General features: G+C 42.1%; 1 protein-coding gene across 3 annotated transcripts in view; it reads right to left on the reverse strand.

Moving 5' to 3' along the window:
• Nucleotides 1–17,764, reverse strand: part of svep1 (sushi, von Willebrand factor type A, EGF and pentraxin domain containing 1) — a 91,000-nt gene that overhangs the window by 37,672 nt on the left and 35,564 nt on the right. For 2 of the 3 annotated variants that reach the window (XM_030430052.1, XM_030430051.1), the window contains exons 4-6: nucleotides 6,175–6,333; nucleotides 3,763–3,942; nucleotides 1,756–1,935 (exon numbers count right to left, since the gene is read on the reverse strand). In XM_030430052.1, the coding sequence (XP_030285912.1) occupies nucleotides 1,756–1,935; nucleotides 3,763–3,942; nucleotides 6,175–6,333 (519 nt within the window). Of the gene's footprint in view, nucleotides 1–1,755; nucleotides 1,936–3,762; nucleotides 3,943–6,174; nucleotides 6,334–17,764 lie in introns of those variants that run through there. The other variant, XM_030430053.1, reaches the window with a different exon arrangement.

Consider the following 17,764-nt stretch of genomic DNA (forward strand, 5'->3'; position numbering starts at 1 on the left):
TTGTCCTAAATTCCACAAATCATGACTCTTTTTTTTATTGTTCATAGTAGTTGAAGAGGTTTTCAGAATGGTTTTGAGCTAAATTAGCATTTGTTGTGCTTTAATAAAATCAAAAATTGGAGGATATGCACGTCTGAGCAGATAAGACGAAACAGAAAAGGAAAATAAACATTGTCCAAGATCATGAGCGTGCTTCCTGTGTTTTTACCCGAATGTGATAAAATCTTACTGTCAGCTGGCTCCATTATAAATGCCAACAATTAAAGTATTTTCAGAGTTTGTCTATCAAAAACGGGCACAAACACGACAACAACAGTTGGTCGGAAATCAACTTAAAAAAGCTCTGACCACCAGAGTCACACACTGGAGGCTTTGATGCATTTTTTTGGGCTGCAGACCAGTGAGGCTTTCACTTGATGATGGATATATCATTCTCGCCTTCTCCAACTCCTGTTTCACTGGCTTTAGCTGCAGGAGCTATAAAGGGAAAACTCACTGAAGGGGAGATCCAATCAGATGAAAAAAAATATCTCGCATCCTCTCGAGGCAGCTGAGGCCCGATCTCATTTCACCACAGTGCAAACAAACACTAAAACAAACCACTCAGCTGCAACTCCAGCCCGCAGAGCCCTCTTAGCTGTGTTAAAGAGGCAGTGACGGTCTGCGGGGAAACTCTGCGATGGTCAAACAAACAAGCTGTAACTCAGTCCGAGCACACGGGGAGTGAGATGGTAGTTATCGATAAACAGAGAGAGTTTTCCGGAAGCGGATGGGTCGGGTGTTTTAAATAGAGCAGCATGCTGGTTGGCTGGAAGTGAGTCAGCGCCGGCCGGAGGTTTGTGGCTCTCACACTGTCCCTTTTTTGTGTGTTGGTGTGCCTGACCTGGGTGCTCTCTGCGGCGAGCATGAGTGTGTGCAACTATTTTAGCTTAACTATCAGCTCTGAAGTGTGTGGGTCATTTTGTGCGCATGTGTATATGTGGTGAGTGCGGTTCTGCTATGAGAAAGCAGATGAGATCTCTCTCTCTATATGATGTAGCGTGGCTCTGTGCAAATACACACCACATGTTCAACCGCATGTGTGAGTCTTGTGTTCTCATGTGTGTTTTCATACGTGTGCAAAAAAAAACACGTTTTTACGTAGAAATACCCGTGAGGTGTTATTTTAAACTCACTAATCTTGATAAAATGAATGACTAACAGCTAAATAGATGATATGAGTTTACAGTTAAATACAGTTATGCTTTCAGAAAGATGTGCCGCTACAGAACTCTATTGTGAGCCCTCCAGTGAACGCAGGGCTGCGCCGCTTATCATGGAAAATAATGCAAATTGAATAACCAAATAAAGAAATCTAATTTAACTCTACAGATGAGAAAACCACAAGACTTTGGATGAAGACATGACAAATGAAAACAAAAAAAAACTTGTGGTTGAGACAGATGGATTCCCTTGGAGAGGATATAAGTAAAGTGAATTACACCGAGACTGAACTGTGACCCAGTGTCTCCAAGTAGATTGCTATTAGGATGTCTGCCAAAATAACCACATATACAGAGAGTATACATATATATCCCAAAAACGTTTTTGAGCAAAATCAGGACACAGTTCATCGGAATAAAAACTGATTGTAATAAGGAAGAGGTTGCTCTTCGGGAACAAATGAAGCTAAAGCTATCGGAGTTTCTTTTACAGAGGCATTTCTGATGTAACACATAACGGTAAAATAGTGGTTTGGAGGTGATGAAGGCTTACCCACACACCGAGGTTGGGGTCCACTCCACTGGGAGTTGGCCTGGCAGGTGAGTCTGGAGTCCCCGTCCAGCCTGTAGCCCCGCTCACAGCCCACCTGACACTCCGCCCTTTTGGAAGAGCCGCCATCGTTGCACCTCAGGAAGCCGTGCTGGGGTCGAGAGAGGGGTGGGCAGGAGCGCACTGCGGGTTGAAAGAAATAAACGTGAGAATCCGAGAGCAAAAACAAACGTCTTGTGTTGATATGGTTTATTTTCTATTCCTCCTTGTATTTAACACAGTTCATTTGCAGCAAGCAGTACAGTCTTAGAGCTCGGAGCGTTGATGTCTAAATTGCTAGCACAGGAGCGTTGGACAGAGGAGTGCAGTCAATTACAGCAGCTCCAATTGGGAATTTTACTCCTGGGATGATGAAGACGACAGGTTCAGGACATCATCAGTCATCACCATCAGACTATTGCCTCTTGGTGTACAAAATGGCATTATGAGACAGTACATATAGGGTCTACAGCTGGTTCAGTAAACAACTCTGCAGCACAATACATAGACAGCTTGGTCAAGTAAAAACTTTATTTCTTTGCCTTCTCAAGATAATCTTATCTTATTTGTAGGCCAGATTTTGAATATCTTATCCAAATATTGCACCTTTAATGCTGTAAGTGATTTTCAAAAGCTTCCCATGCTTACATCTGAGTTGTTACATATAAACACATACACTGTACGTAAATCATACGAGGAGGAGAAAGCAGTAAATCATCTGCAGGAATGTACAGTACAATTATCAACTGTAGCTATAACTTGGGGCCTATCATTTAACCCAAAGCGTGAAAAGTCCCTCTGAAATAAAAGAAAAGGAATCCTCCAGTGTGTCTGTTCTGAGTTATGCTGAGGTCTACAAGAGGGTGTGTAGTGTGTTATTTCTCATCACCACCCATAGACAGACAGGCGGTTCAGAAGGAGACCCCCTCCCTCAGGGCTTAACTAGCTGGGAGGTCCTACAGTATGTGGCAGAGACTAGACTTATTGTAACACATACAAGCATATGCACACACACTCAGAAAATATATACTCAAAGCCGCTACTATAAATCTTTAACACACACCCTTGAATATTCAGTGTCTTGGTATTTGTGTGAGTCACACTGTTGCCGTCTTTCTGTTAAAACTGGCAGTTTCCTCATTAATCTTTTGACCCCTCCACAACTCCCTCTTCCTTTCTTTCTTTCCACTCTGCCTACTGGAGTTCCTCACACTCCTGCTTCCTTCTATTCTTCCTTTCCTTTAATCCTTTTCTTCCTACCAGTCTCGCTCCTCCCTATCATTTCTCCTCACAACATCGGGCCTGGCAGAAAGCAGTAGTCTCCCAGTAAAAAGTTGATTTCTTCATGTCTAAACACACGTGGCCTCCCTCTTGCTCTGGCTAGTGCGATAGTCGCTCTCGATAAGTCGATTTAGTGCTGCATAAATGTTTATGAAGGTTCGCAGACATCAGAAGTGAGCGGAGAGCCTCTGACGGCTTTGATGAACGTCCCGTAGCTTAATGAGGAATTATATGAGACATGTGTTGAGGAGGAACCTGCTGAGATCAATCAGACAAGCTCGTTTGTAATCACAACCTGGCCTGAAGCATTGTGGTAAAAATTACTGTCTGCATTATGCAAGATAATTCAAAGTCTGCAACACTGTCGTGTCGGAACATCACTCGCAAAACTGTAACAGGAGCTGGAACAAAAGTAGCATTTATACCGCAAGTAATATGATCAGAAACACACCATCATGTCTTCAGGGAGCCGAGCTTGACTGATGTTGATAATGAACAAGCTAGAAAAGACAAATTCTTTACAAGCATCAGGAGCCAATCAGATTCCTGCATTTACTTCCTTTGCTTGATAAAGAAATGTAGCTTCATTACTCACAGTTCAATGAAGGGACACCTGATAATGAGAGAACCCAAGGACACCGCCACCTGTGATCATATTTATATTATGCATCAGGCCAGCTTCCTCCTCACCTATGCAGCTGGCAGGTGTTCCTGACCAGGTGCCGTCGGCCTGGCACAGTCGGATGCTGGTTCCCTGGAGGTCAAAATCTGGCTTGCATCGCACTCCACAGGCCGCTTCAAAGTGGTTGTTGCATACGTTTTGGACGAAGAAGCCATTTTCTGGAGGTGGCAGTGCTGGACAGTATACCACTGATGGAAGAGACAGGAAGAGAGGAGAGAACGTTGTGAAATTCTGACTTTTCATATATTGTAGCTAACGCAAAAAAAGACATTTAAAAACGAAATGAGCACATTAATGACACATGCAAACCCCCCTGGTGGGAATCAGGGACTCTGGGACTCAGTGGAAAGTTAATGTTCTTGACAAAAGGGATAAGTAAGCGTGAAAGCAGAAAATTACAGGTTGTCAAACACTCTCACTGTTCACTGCACACAGAGGGGAGGAAGAGAAGACACAACGCAGTCGATGAAACTGATAATTAATGAACATTATTGTTTTCACATGAACGGTGTGGAAATCACTGGCTTAGTCTTCAAGGAAAGGGAGGGTGGCTGATAATACTGGAAACAGATTCATTATACAGGATGCTCTGATACTGACGTGGAACTTCTGTGGAATACTCTGTTTCTGTTCCAGGTAATTAATCATTGTATATCACCACATTTACAAACACAGTCTTAACTGCACTTTTCCTTGACACGCACTCTCCAATATTTCTTTATGTCTTTAATGTTAAAGCTTTTACATTGTTCTCTAAATCATTCCAAACTCACAAGGCCTGATAATAACAACGTTTTCACTACACAGCAGCCTGCTTGTCTTGACTGAATGCCTCCTTTTTGACTTGTTTTAGGTATTATTAGTTGGCACTCAGTCCGAAACATATGTGCGAGGGATTTTTATGGTTATTTTTGTTTTTTTTCTTCATTGACAGGCTGCTATACAGAGAAGTGTTTGCCTTTAAGTGTCTTCATGGCACAAATGTTGATTGCACAATTTAATGACTATATAATGAGGACACCATCTGCACCATCTCTGTACGATTTTGTCTGCCACCAGGCACAGAATCTTTGCCGCAGAGGTCGTGTACATCATTTCTATCTGCTTTCACGTCTCTATTAGAGACAACACTGATGATTACACTGTCACACTACTCTCTCGATTTTACCGCGAGGCTCATGTTTTTCATTTCTCTCTCCTCCTCTACCCACATTTTCACCCCTTTCTGGCAATGTTCAGCCTGCAGACTACTGTTCTGTTGCACCTCCTCCTCCTCCTTGAGTGACAGATGCACAGAGAAATGGGGAAGAGAAAAAAAAATACTTAAGTAAATTTCCGATTTCCTGAAGAGAAATTCAACCATCATTGAGAGACTGTGGGACAGTGGCGTGCATAGACTTTCTGAAGGGGAAGGGGCAAAGAATCAGTGAATGTGATGAATTTTACTTTATTCATGCAAGTTTGAATTATATTTGCCAAAATGGTCATTTAAATCATATGACATAAAAATGCTGTTGCTATGTACTTTTATTATTGTTATTTTCTTTCTTTAGAAGTCAACAAAATGCAGGAAACAGTGTCCCCTGCTTTTGGATTTGAAATCCTTCTTGTTTTTTGAGGTCTCAAGGTTGGTAAGTATGCACACTGTGCACTTGTGTTGCTGGTTGTTGTTACTCTAAGGAATAAAGAAAGCATCCAGTTGTCATTGTGACAGAGGCGCCGTAAATATTACCGATTTGAAACGCTAGGGAGCGGGGAAAGCTGTCTGTTGCTACTTTAATCGGTCACTGTCACGGGGTTTGAACCCAGCGCTGTCGAGCAATGTTGCTCTCGGGCAACAATATTAAATGTGGCGCCACTTCACCAAAGCATTTATTTCAGATCCAGTACATTTCTTCTTCTTCTCACTCAGGAGAGATGTACTCAAACTGCATCATGGTTGCTAAAAAAAGGCGTCATTAAAGGGTCGTCATACAGTCATAAAATCTGCTCCGACTGCACAGGACGTGGTAACAACTATAATAACGGAAATCGGCTATATTGAAGTTGTGTGATGTCTTTTTCCTTTGCTTTTCTCTTGATGTGTGGTATTTTTAGGGAGTGCACATGCTGATTTTTCCCCATGGCCGTCAGCTATTAAGGATAATTATTGCTCTCACTAACTGGCCAGTTCTGGTAAGTGCTAACTGCTCAGTTAAAATGCGCCATTATTGCTGCAGCGATTTTCTTCTGCAGCCGAAATTCTTGGGAAAGTCTTGAACGGCATGTAATGTTTTAACTTGTAGATATAAAAGCTTTCATGAACCCAATCAGGGTTTAATAGCTAATCTTTTTAAGCAACTGAATAAAGAAAGTGTCAAAAGGGATCGTCTTGATCAAAATATAGCTGACAGTGCAGTTAACAGGAAAGCTCGTCTTACTCTGGCAGGTCATGCCTTCTGGCTGATATCCCGGCTTGCAGATGCAGTCGCTGACGGAGGTGCTGCCAGGCTGGGAGGTGTGCTGCGGGTCGGGGCATGACAGGCAGGTGCTCAAGCCTCCTGGTGCTCCCTCTGGTTTGTATGTACCGGATGGACACGCTGGTAGGAGGAGAGGGAAGGAAACACACTGTAGTTTCAAAACTGCTCACTAAAAATGCATGTAATGTCATGCACAAAGACAAAAAAAAAAAGACAGCTGGATGGAAAGCTTTGGATGATGGACATGTATAAAAGAAAATTAAGCTGAAATGAAAAACTGCCTGAATTCTAAAAGACAGCAAAAAAAGAAAAAAAAAAAAGGTTTCGTGAGTGAAACTGAAAAACAGCTTTAAAGATTTATGAGAAGACTTTGATCATATTCATGTCTGGACATGTCGTGGCCGGAAAATGTGGCAAAAATGACTAAATGATCTCACTGGCTAGGTAAAAAATACAAGTTCAGTTCAGCTTCTTAATTATTCCAAGCAGGGAAAAGCTGGTTTTGTGGCACCAAACAGGACAGAACATTTTCAAGAAATGCAACAATCAAAGAAAGGTTTATGGGCATCTAAAACCAGCTATGATTCGCATCTAGGCCCACATGGGCTTTATTAGAAAAAACCTTTTGATCACCTGCACGCACACACACACACACACGCACACACACACACAAACACACAGACATAATAGAGTATGTTTCCTATTAAGATCACCTGAGTCTGATCAGAGGACACGCTGTAAGATGAAGAAGCGAGGGTCAGACAAAGGTCCTCCAACATTCTTTCATTCATCATCAATCACCTTCCACAAAAACAGTCTCGGCGCATCAGTGTGTTGCAGAGGAGTGAAAATGAATGACTGAATCCATCACATGGTTTTATCAGGGGCTTTGAAGGTTACTTTCACATGGGATTTTTCATAAATTACAGATAACCCGATAACACTCGTCATCGGTGACGTACTGTGCGTCCAATCCGCTGATATCCAGTGATCTCACAAGTCTTTGATCTTTTCAGATTAACTTCAAATTAACTCCAAATATTCTGATTATTTGAATTATGTTATGACCAGGGACAACAGCCCTTATCAGCCATTACAGGGGTAGTTTCACACAAGCAATTTGCTGTGCTGGTAATTCCCATAATTTACAGTGATTACTGGTGTACGCAGGAAAAAAAAAAAAAACGCTTTTATCAGTTGCTCCCCAAAGTCACAGCAATTTTCTTCTGTGTTGTTTTTTGTTCCTGTGTATGCAGAACCACTTTAAAGGAAGCTGTTCAAACAGCACAGAAAGATTACAGTCACTGCAGCTTTGATGGCTGCAGTTGTTATTCAGGAGGAAATGTGATTCACACCAACTGTTTCACCATCAGACCCATAGTCATAGTTTAGTCATTACTACAGAATTACTAAGTTAAACTATCGTTTGTATGATCATGTTGATTAATTCTTTGGTCTACTGAATGTCAGGAGGTAATACGAAATTTGGGCTGTGGTTGTTGTAACCCTGGGTTGTTAATGGCTTCATTTTCTTGGTAAATGGAGCCTAAAGATACACAGTTTATCATCAAAGTCTAAGAAGGCTAACGGCAAGTGTCCATGCAAAGCTCCTTTTTGCCTGCTGCGCCATTTTTGTGCATTTGCTCTGAACGCTTCTATTTTAAGTCTAGCTTTTCTCAATAGATTTTTTTTATATAACCTTTATTTCGTCAGGAATATTCCGATTGAGATTCAGAATCACTCTTCCAAGATAGTCCTGGCTCCTTGCAGCATAAAAAGTTTCACGTAAAGGAACAAGCAACAGTAAAATAGCCTAAAAATGAAAATAATATGTTTTATCGCAATTATTTCAGGAACAATACATCATCCAACAAAAGCAGTACAGATGCAGTTATGATTCGGGTCTGGTTTGTACCAATCATATGAGACTGCTGTCACAGGGTAATAGTCAAATCTATGACTCCAGTCAGCAATCATAACTTCATAGACATAACTTCTAAATCATACAAAAAGACATAATTACATTACATGAATATCAAATAAAGTGAATTTGTTAACAGATTACAGTTGTCATGTATTTCCTGGGAGCTGCACTGTGACTCTGGTCAAAGTCTGTTCCAGCAAATCCACATGTTGTTTGCATTAATTGGAAAAACAAACTCGGTATTGACTGCGGCAGTTTCCAAATCAAAACAGGCTACAGACAGAACGTTTTCAGACGGCCTTTTGGACAGTTTAATTTGGTGTTGTGCACTTTGATTGAGAAAAATCATAAAAATTTCACAACCCACACCCACACACATCATTTCAGCACTTTTAATAAATAGAAAAAATATGCAGAAAATACGTGCATCCACATGGGATATCCGACGGGATTCAAAACCTCTGTGTTGTGAGCGGCAGGACTAGCTGTGAGCTTTAAGGGCGAAATATTAAAATATCACTTTATATCGCTGTCTTTGTTGGCATCAGTTCAGAGGTGTCCAGTTTATGACGTTAAGCTTAAGTAAACCGTGTCGAAAAACATTCACCAGCAGGTTCAATTACAAGCTGTTCTGTGCAGTAGGCAACAGAGAATCCACAGTCCTAATATCCCTCACAAGTCATTTACTCGCCGCGAAGCCAGAGGCCAGGTGTGAGTTTCCACTGCTGAGCCAATGCCAGCCCGGCCTCTCGCCACACTCACCCTCCCGTCCGTCCTCCCTCCCTCCCCCCCTCAGCTGAAACCCAGCAGCAGGTCAGCCAGGAGATGTTAACCGACTGTAAAGCTCAACTCGCTGGCTGCTGGCACTGAAATGCACCCAGTAACCCACATCAAACACACACACACACACACACACACACACACACACACACACACACACACACACACACACACACAGAACAACCATGAGGTATACCTGTCCCGATGCAGACGGCGCGTACGTGCGTGTCACAGTCCTGACGTTTGCATTTGATAACCAAGCAGCTTCTCCGTCCTGATTCCTTTAAACTCAGAGGAGGCATCTTACATAAGACGGTCCGACAGCTAAAAGTGTCCCCACTGTTCAAATCCTTGGGAATCTGTTTAACAGCTTCATTTAAGGTTTACAGGAAGCCCAGTCATTTTAATGTGAATAATAATTCACCCAGAGCGAAACAGTGGAAATACTGTATCGAAAAAAATATAAAATTTCAATTCCTGGCAGGGCGCATGTGCTGGCAGGTAAGAATGTACACAGACAGATGCATAGTCACACACACCCACACACAGAGTTTAGAAAAGAGCAGACCTGGCTTCTGGCGACGGGACCAAGAGAGGAAGTAGGGAGGGATGGACAGGAAGGGATAAATGATGAAAGAACGAGCAGCCATGAATCCCAAAAAAGAAAGGAAAAGCTGGAAGGTGGACATGGAGAAAACGGTGTGAATTTCCTTTAAAATGTATCATTGCTCTGTGACTTGAGCCAAACGTCAGACCCCATGCTGGACCTAATTGTGTTTGGACCCAGTCTGTAGTCTCATTTTGGGTCCATCTTGCTTAACTCTGCTGCTGTGTACCCTTCATTTAGACAGGAAGGGGACCGTCAGTGGGCCAGATGACCATAAAACAGAAAGAGCCTGCTGTGTCTGGACTGGCTGCAACCATGAGGAGGGACAGCACCTGGTCAAAGAGAGCTACTGTACGCACTAATGATCTAAGGGAAGGAAAGAGCGAGGCCCTGTGATCAGAAGCTATTTATTTAAGGTTAAAGCAATATTTGAGCAATCTTAACAATCAATAATGAAGTTAAATGACGTGTCATAACATCACACAGCTCTCATACTTTCCGAATCTTATAACGTCCTTTTGAAAGTGCTTTTTAAAAGTTTGTCCAAACATCTACTGCATCAGGGAGAAATATTACTTTAATAATGGAAGATGTGTGCACATCCAAACAATCCATTCTGAGAGAAGACAGGAGATAAGATAAGTTGTCGTAGAAATGGTTGTCTGATTTTCCAACGGCGAATTTCTCTTTCATCATCCCTGCAACCAACTCTGACTCCCTAAACCACTGACCTGAGGTCTGCTCTGCCTCCTTATAAAGGATAATTCTGGTAATATTAAGTATTCTTCTTTTCATCAGCAATGCAACACTCCTTTAAACCACTATTGCCTGTGTTGAGTTGCCAAAGCTTCATGTTTACGTATATATCTTTTCCCTATGTCTCATAGCCTTTCATTGTTGTTCTATTAACATGTAACTTAATTACAAAATACACGGCCGATGTAGTTTCTTTTGATTCACATGCACTGTTCTGCTGTCGTAAATACTCACATCAAATGTATCAATCTCAGAACAAAGAACAAATAGACCATTTACTACTTACTTCTATTTTCTTTTGCTGTGTTCAGAGTGTCCCTGTCTGTCTGATTTCCCCGCCCTGTCGATGGTATTCAGCACTAAGCCTGGTGGGTCCTACTGATGAGCGACCAGCCTAAAGCATCAGTGTAGTGACAACCTAAATTTGACACTCACCAATCAACTTTATCCAGTGTGTTCTGCACACAGCTACCAACAAACCCTTCATAGTATGCTTTAAAAAGATTTACGTCTGCAGTAGGACCCACCAGGCTCTGGGGCAGTTAAATAAGTCAGTATTAGCAGAGACTCCGGCTTTGGTGTTTTTGAGAAAAGGTAAAGAATAAAATGTGTCCTTTAAAAGAGGACTTGTTATCGAAATCGATGGAGCAGAAGCAGAGATATCATCTGGTTTATTCCACATTCTTCCTCCTTTTCCACCTTAACTTGACCACTTGACATGCAGAGAACCAGGTGTGTTATACTAGTAGCAGCTAATGTAGCTGTGAGCTGCTAGCTGGAAAACCAGATTTATTTCTTTTATATTCAAACTTTCAATCTGTGGCCCCAACAGATTCTGACATGTAGAATTCCACAAGACCTGTCAGCACACTTTGATGGGGAAAATCGTTGGAGTTCCCCTTTTTAAATACTAAGTTTTACTCAGATAGAGTTATATAAAATGGGGTTTATATAAGAAAACATTTTCTTCAGATTAGACAGGGAGTCAAACAGAAAAGATAATTACCAAACTGAGCACAGGCCAGTTCATCTGTTAAATCCCTTTTTCTTAATATGAAGTTAGTCATTTAAACTGGCGGACATGTCTGGCCCGGGAGCCAAACTCACTATCACACGAGAATCTCTCCTGTCTCTTGGGGGAGCCTGCGTTCGATTAGCACGGCCTAAAAACAGACTGGGACGGAAACGATGAAAGGGGATCCAGAACATCTGCCTCCTCGGCCACAATGACAAACAGAGAGAGAGCGAGAGTGGTTTTCGTCTCAGAGGGACATATTCTGCTAAGTCCAACAAAATCCACAAACACATGCTTGCAAACACACATGCCAGTCCATACAGTATTCATTCTCACACTGCTTACCGCATGTCATTTTGAACACAAACCACTTATATTTTAAAATGGGGGAATGAACTTAAATAAAGTGATATATCCACTTAGAAACTATTTAAAACATCAAAATAGGCACATTTTGCAAGTTTGCAAGTGTGGTTCATGAGGAGGACTGGGCATTGAACATCTGTTCAGATCTTGTTAACTCGTGCTTTGATCAGATAGGGCTTGATCTAAATTAGAGTTTTGCCCATTTTAGACTATTTTACATAAGCAAAGTTCTTGTAGGACTGCTTTTATTTGAACCAAATCAAGAATTTAACGTTCCAAACTTTGGTTTGTTGTAGTAAATTAAAAAAAAGGTTTGTAGAAAAGGTATTATTTTGGTACTACTAGTAAAGAAACGCTGTATAGATGGTATTACTTCCTCTGTTCACTAGGGAACCTTGGAATGACTATCGATTTTACCAATCTGATCAAGTCAAGTTAGGTCAAACCAAGTAAATTTTATTCATATCCCAAAATCAGGATCACATTGCTTCGGTGGGCATAACAATCTGTATGGTGAACATCATCCTCTGTCCTTACACCCTCGAGTCGATTAAGGGAAAACTTCCCACACACACAAAAAAAAAACCCTTGCGGCAGTGGGGAAAAATGGAAGAAACCTCAGGAAGAGCCACAGAGGAGAGATCTATCTCCCAGGACATGAATGTACAGACCAGAACCAAAAAAAAGAGTGTACAGACTTCACTGACAAAATATCTGTTGCAAGTACAGTAGGTTAAATCAAACATATGGGAAGAATCAGACACATCTGTACACAAGTAGGATTGAAAAGGTCACTCAAGTCCAAATAAAAGATTCACACTGTCAAATGAACAGAAACACGTGTGTTATTCTCTGTCTTTGCTGTTCTAACTCTCATTTTAAATACAGAATCTTTGTGTCCTCATCCATCCATATACTGTACATTTTATCCTCTACACTTCTGAGAAGAAAATAAAAAAATATATATATATTTGTACAGAATAGAGTTGCCCTGCCTAATGACACTGACCTTTTGACTTCAACACAATACCTTTTTTAACATCTTCCTTTGGGGAATGTGAACATGTTATAACCTTATTCTAATTAACAAAATATGCCGAACTGAAGCTGCTCAATCCATCCGTGTGAAATAAAGAACTTTGCCAAACCAAATTATAGCCTTAAATTACAAACCTTTTCTGATTTAGTTAATGATCTGATCAAAGAATAACTTAACAAGTCTAAACATATGACGAGGCATCGGATGATCAAAAAAGATTGAGGCTTGATACAACCTTAATTAGACATCAAATCTTGTCCTTTCTTGTTGGCGACTTCTGTTTGGCGTCGCTGCCATAGAATAATTTCGTCAGATGTTTGGCATTTTACTGATGCATTGCACTTAATTACTTTTTCATGGTTGATAAAGTTTATGGAATTTACACTGGCTGTAAAATATAATAATATCAGCTACACGTCCGTCAATTTACAATTATTCATAAACCGTTGTCACGAGCAGCTACAATACGGGCACAGCAGACAATAACAGTAGCCAATATTCCTGTGACCTTATAATATTTCTGATGCCGTGACCCAGTTCTGTCTGTCTACTGTCTTTAAAGCCAAACAATGGAGTCCAAGGAAGTCCAGCAATATTGCGAATGGGCTGCTAAATCTGGACAGTGGCTTGGTCAGTTGTGGTCGGAGGCCCTCTCACACAAGAAATGTTGTTAAGTGGGGCCTTAAATTCCAGGGTATTTCACTGAGAAAACAATGTTCACATGCGAGGAAACTTTCCACTCTTAACTGGGGCTTCCCATGCACACTCGAGGTGCATAAATAGACGATGAAAATTGGACAATTAAAATGTATAGTCTAGCCCACAAAAACAGACACATTCACGCGAAAACCCGACAGAGACATAAAGAAGCTGGCGCTCGGATTGAGTGTTTCATTTCAGGTAAACACAGTCTGTATATACATCTGTCATGAGCCAGCAGACTATATGTATTTCATGCAGGATTCATCTGGACCACCAGGCGAGCTCTAAACTGTGGGATGTGGGGTGATGTGAGGAATGTAAAAGATACGCATGTTTAACTATAATGACCAGTGTAACCCTACAAGTGTCAGAGAGTTAATCAGATTCAACCATTTCAGTGCTGATTGAAGACGACAACACAACACTCAGCTATAAAATGCCCTATCACTGAACTTTGGTGACAAGCAACTGTAACAAAAGAGCAGAAGCATCTGTCTACCACTCAGCATTTCATTCACATGGCTCCATGTGGCAGTTTCCCAAGGACTCATGACCTCATGATGAGGAGTGAAGATGAATCTGTGAGGTCCCGCTGTACCGAGAAGCTACTGAAGTGAAGCATCTTTGAGCACCAATGACACAATGGCAACTTTCTTGTACTTAAAGTGAAAATGAGCAGCATTAGAGCAGGATTCCTCCCCCTCGCCAAAGCGTCTCCGAGCATGACACTGGAACCCCTCCAGCTCTACGTAAAACGACAATTTCAGCTATTTATTACGATCCGGAAGCTTTCAGCAGCAGGTTTCAGACTTGAATCCACAGAGAAAAATCAGCCTACAGACAGCTGTCACCTGCTCAAGTTTCTGCCTCGCTCGGAGATACGTTTTGCCTTCGCAGAATCAGAGACTGCAACCAAGACGTGAGATGTGTCTGCGAGGATAAGGGACACAGGATTTGCCCAAACTGCAATACATGGGTCACCTGTGGCTTAAAAAAAATCTCCATGGACTGTCAGGAGGATCTAAATCACATCGCCAGAGACTCATTGAAGTGCTCTCCAGCTGGATTGTGGAGTGAAACGGGGGGGGGTGGGAGTGGGATGTGGCTGCTGCACAGCTGTCCACCTACAGAGTCTCCATCTGGGGGGGAAACAGACCTCCGCAGACCCCCTCATCCCAAGAATGTAAAACTTCTGCAATGTGATGCGAGGCAGTCTTTGGAGAGGAAACTGAGGAAGTTCAGTGGCTGTTCCTTTCGCTGTTTGCATGCTTATTATTCAATCTTATTCTCGAAGGAGAATGACCTCACCGCAATTGCTAGATAGCTCTTATGGATTCCCAAGGACAGGGAGAGTGTCCTGCTCGCTTATTACAGACTCCGGGAACACTGGGATTCGACGGGAGAGCGAGGCGAACCGCTAAACAACTGTACAAACACAGGTTGGTCCCCAGTCTGGTGTGCCTGATTACAGATGTCAGTGCGCTGAGAAACGTCGTGATAAAAGAGTGTGGTATGATCTCAGTACGCTGGGGACAACGTAGCATAACACTCTGACTGTTAACACTAACAGACAGATTTCGTTACGTCAGCGCTTCACCAAATTCCTCCACGTTTTCCCATTTGAAGGATGTTCATTCAGGCGCACATGCATGTGCAATAAACACTACCACACGCGCACAAGTGCTCACATATACACTTCCCCAGCACACACACATACACACTCCATCGTCCGCGCAGTAGCCTCCGAGCTGGTGTTTCTGTGTGGGATTGTGAGTCCAGAGATTCGTTAAACAGATTTGCTGACAGGACGCAGGCCCGTCCCGTCCCGTGTGTACATGCCTGTGTCTTCCTTTGTTTCTTTATGTAATGGTGTATTTGCTTATGTGTCGTTACGTGTTGTGTGCCCATAAAGCACATGTTCATCCAAATGAGAGTCGCAAACAAATCTGAAAACAATTGTGGTGTCTGCCAGCTGTCCACACCCAAACATCATCTCACGGCACCGCAGACTAAAATTTTATGCACTCGTGGAAATGGACACACCATTTTTGCTGAAAAAAAAAAGAAAAAAAGAAGCCTTTTCTAGAGTTGAGCCAAAAGAGGAGCTGATTGGAGCTTCGCAGAGCAAGAGAAAAACAAAAAGGAGACAGATGCTTCTCTTCCGTGAAGCTGGCAGCTGCCGAACTTCCTCCGTCCTCAAGCCTGCAACCTTTGACGTTGCGTGTGTCCCTCTTCATCACATCCCACCAACTGGAGAGATCTCAGTCAACAGCTCGCACACACTGACACGCACACACAAAGACAGAATGGGAGGATCAGAAAGTGAAAGGAAGGAGGAGGGAGCCCAACGAGCACTGAAGAGGGTCATTGAAAACATCCAGAGAGGGATGGGGGTCAGAGAAAGGGACAAACATGCTGGATTGGAAGAAGGGCAAAGGCCTTGAAAAAAGACATAGGAGAAAAAGCACTTACGATGCTAATGGAGGAATTCATTCCACCTTAAGTTCCCAAGGGCACATTTGTCAATATAAATTATGTTTGAGAAGGAAATGGAAGCACAAAGAAGCTAAAACATCTGAAGTGCAAAAAGTCATGGCAGAGAGGACGGTGACTGAACTTTTGCCTGCAAACAATGTTCACTTTGTCACCCCTGGGTGATGTTGGTGGCACAAAAGATCATGTTTTTGTATTTAGAAGAAAAATGCTATCATTCTTGGCTACAGTGTTGGTTTGTCTATCAAAAATTGGTATGTGTAAATATCTGGCAGTAGTGTTGACTGAAAAAGTATTTTTAAAAACAGCTAAAATTGTTTTAAAAAAATGTTTAAAAAGAATTTATGAGTGAAGAGGTGGAGGATATTGTATCATCATAAATCAGATATATGACAATGTATTCTGAAAAATTCCAACACTGCCTAATGAATTGAGTTATAGAATAAAATTACGTACAGCTTACATATAACAGTCTGGAATACAGGGCTGTCTGTGTATCTCTATACTCTCTGATGTGCTTCTGGTCAGTCCTCAAACAAGGAATCAGACCAGAGCAGATTTAACAAGAAGTGCTTCTGCTCTGCTTAGTTCAGCTCTGTAAATGGCTAATTTACGCCTGGCGCACCTGGTGACACTGGACAATAGCTGGAGAAAGGCTCGGAAAGACGCAGAGAAGAGGGGAAATGAGGGAGTAGACAAAGCAGTGGAGGGCAGGAGGAAAGTAAAAAAAGAAACTGATGGAGCGATGGAAAGAAAGGTGGAGGAAAGGATGGACGCAGGAGGAGTGTTAATGACACAGTGAGGTTCTGCTTCGCACCACTGGCTGTTTCACGGCTCCTTGTTTTTCATGCTCTCCAGCAGAGAGGACGGTCTTATTAGGCCCAGTTTATGGTCTCTCGGCCTCCTTCATCTCTCTCTCGTTTTGACACACACACACACACGCACAGTGGCCTCAGCGGCCTCAGTTTATAACACGAGTCGTGTCTGCTTTACAGCATCCCTGACCTACAAACACGGCAGCAGTAGTCATCAATTAAGGCTTTTTACAGACCTATATGTGTCGTTTAATGAGGGGAGAGAGGGTGGAACGGGGCTGAAACATGTGGCGTTGAGGGAGGGACTAATATGGATTTCCACACCACCTGTGCTTCAGGACTTAGGTATACAGTCCACTCTGAGGCAAAAACTTCAAACACCACATGACATGAAAGACTGTCCAAAAAACACCTGAGGGCAGCTCAGACACTGAGCTCCTTTATAACCAGCGGAAAACCTCCTTTTTGGTCGGCTGCCAAATGTTTTTTTTTAATTGCTGTACCTCCTGTTTTGCTTTTTTTCTCTCACAGTACATCTCCCATTTCACTTGTTAAAGGATTACTCATGTTTGTTACAACCTACGTTTTATTTTCATCTTTTATATCTGTTGTGACAACATTGTACTTACAAAGCATTAACTGAGACCTGGGAACACGGCATCATGTCCAATGCTGTGTCAGGTGATCAGTCAGGCTGTAAACAAGCAAGAGGGTTAACCTGATTCTCTACCACTTTATTTGGACATCTCAAATGATGTAAATAATCCCTCACTAGATAGAAAAACTGCCCCCAGAACTTTGGAGATTTTGCTGAACAAAGAAAGTACAAGTGAAGGGATGTTATTAGTTTGAAGGAATTTGTTCTTAAAAGAAAAACCATGGGGCATATACAATTTTGGACTGATGTTTCTGCAAATTTGATGAACAAATTTCATGGCAATCAACCAAAATACATTTTGAGATATTTCACTCAAAACCACAAATGTCAACCTCATGGTGGCGCTGGAGGAGACGCGAGAGGACAGCCAGAGTCATTTGGAATCATCCTCTGGGC

The sequence above is a fragment of the Sparus aurata genome, chromosome 10, assembly GCF_900880675.1.
Source record: "Sparus aurata chromosome 10, fSpaAur1.1, whole genome shotgun sequence".
NCBI lineage: Eukaryota > Metazoa > Chordata > Actinopteri > Spariformes > Sparidae > Sparus > Sparus aurata.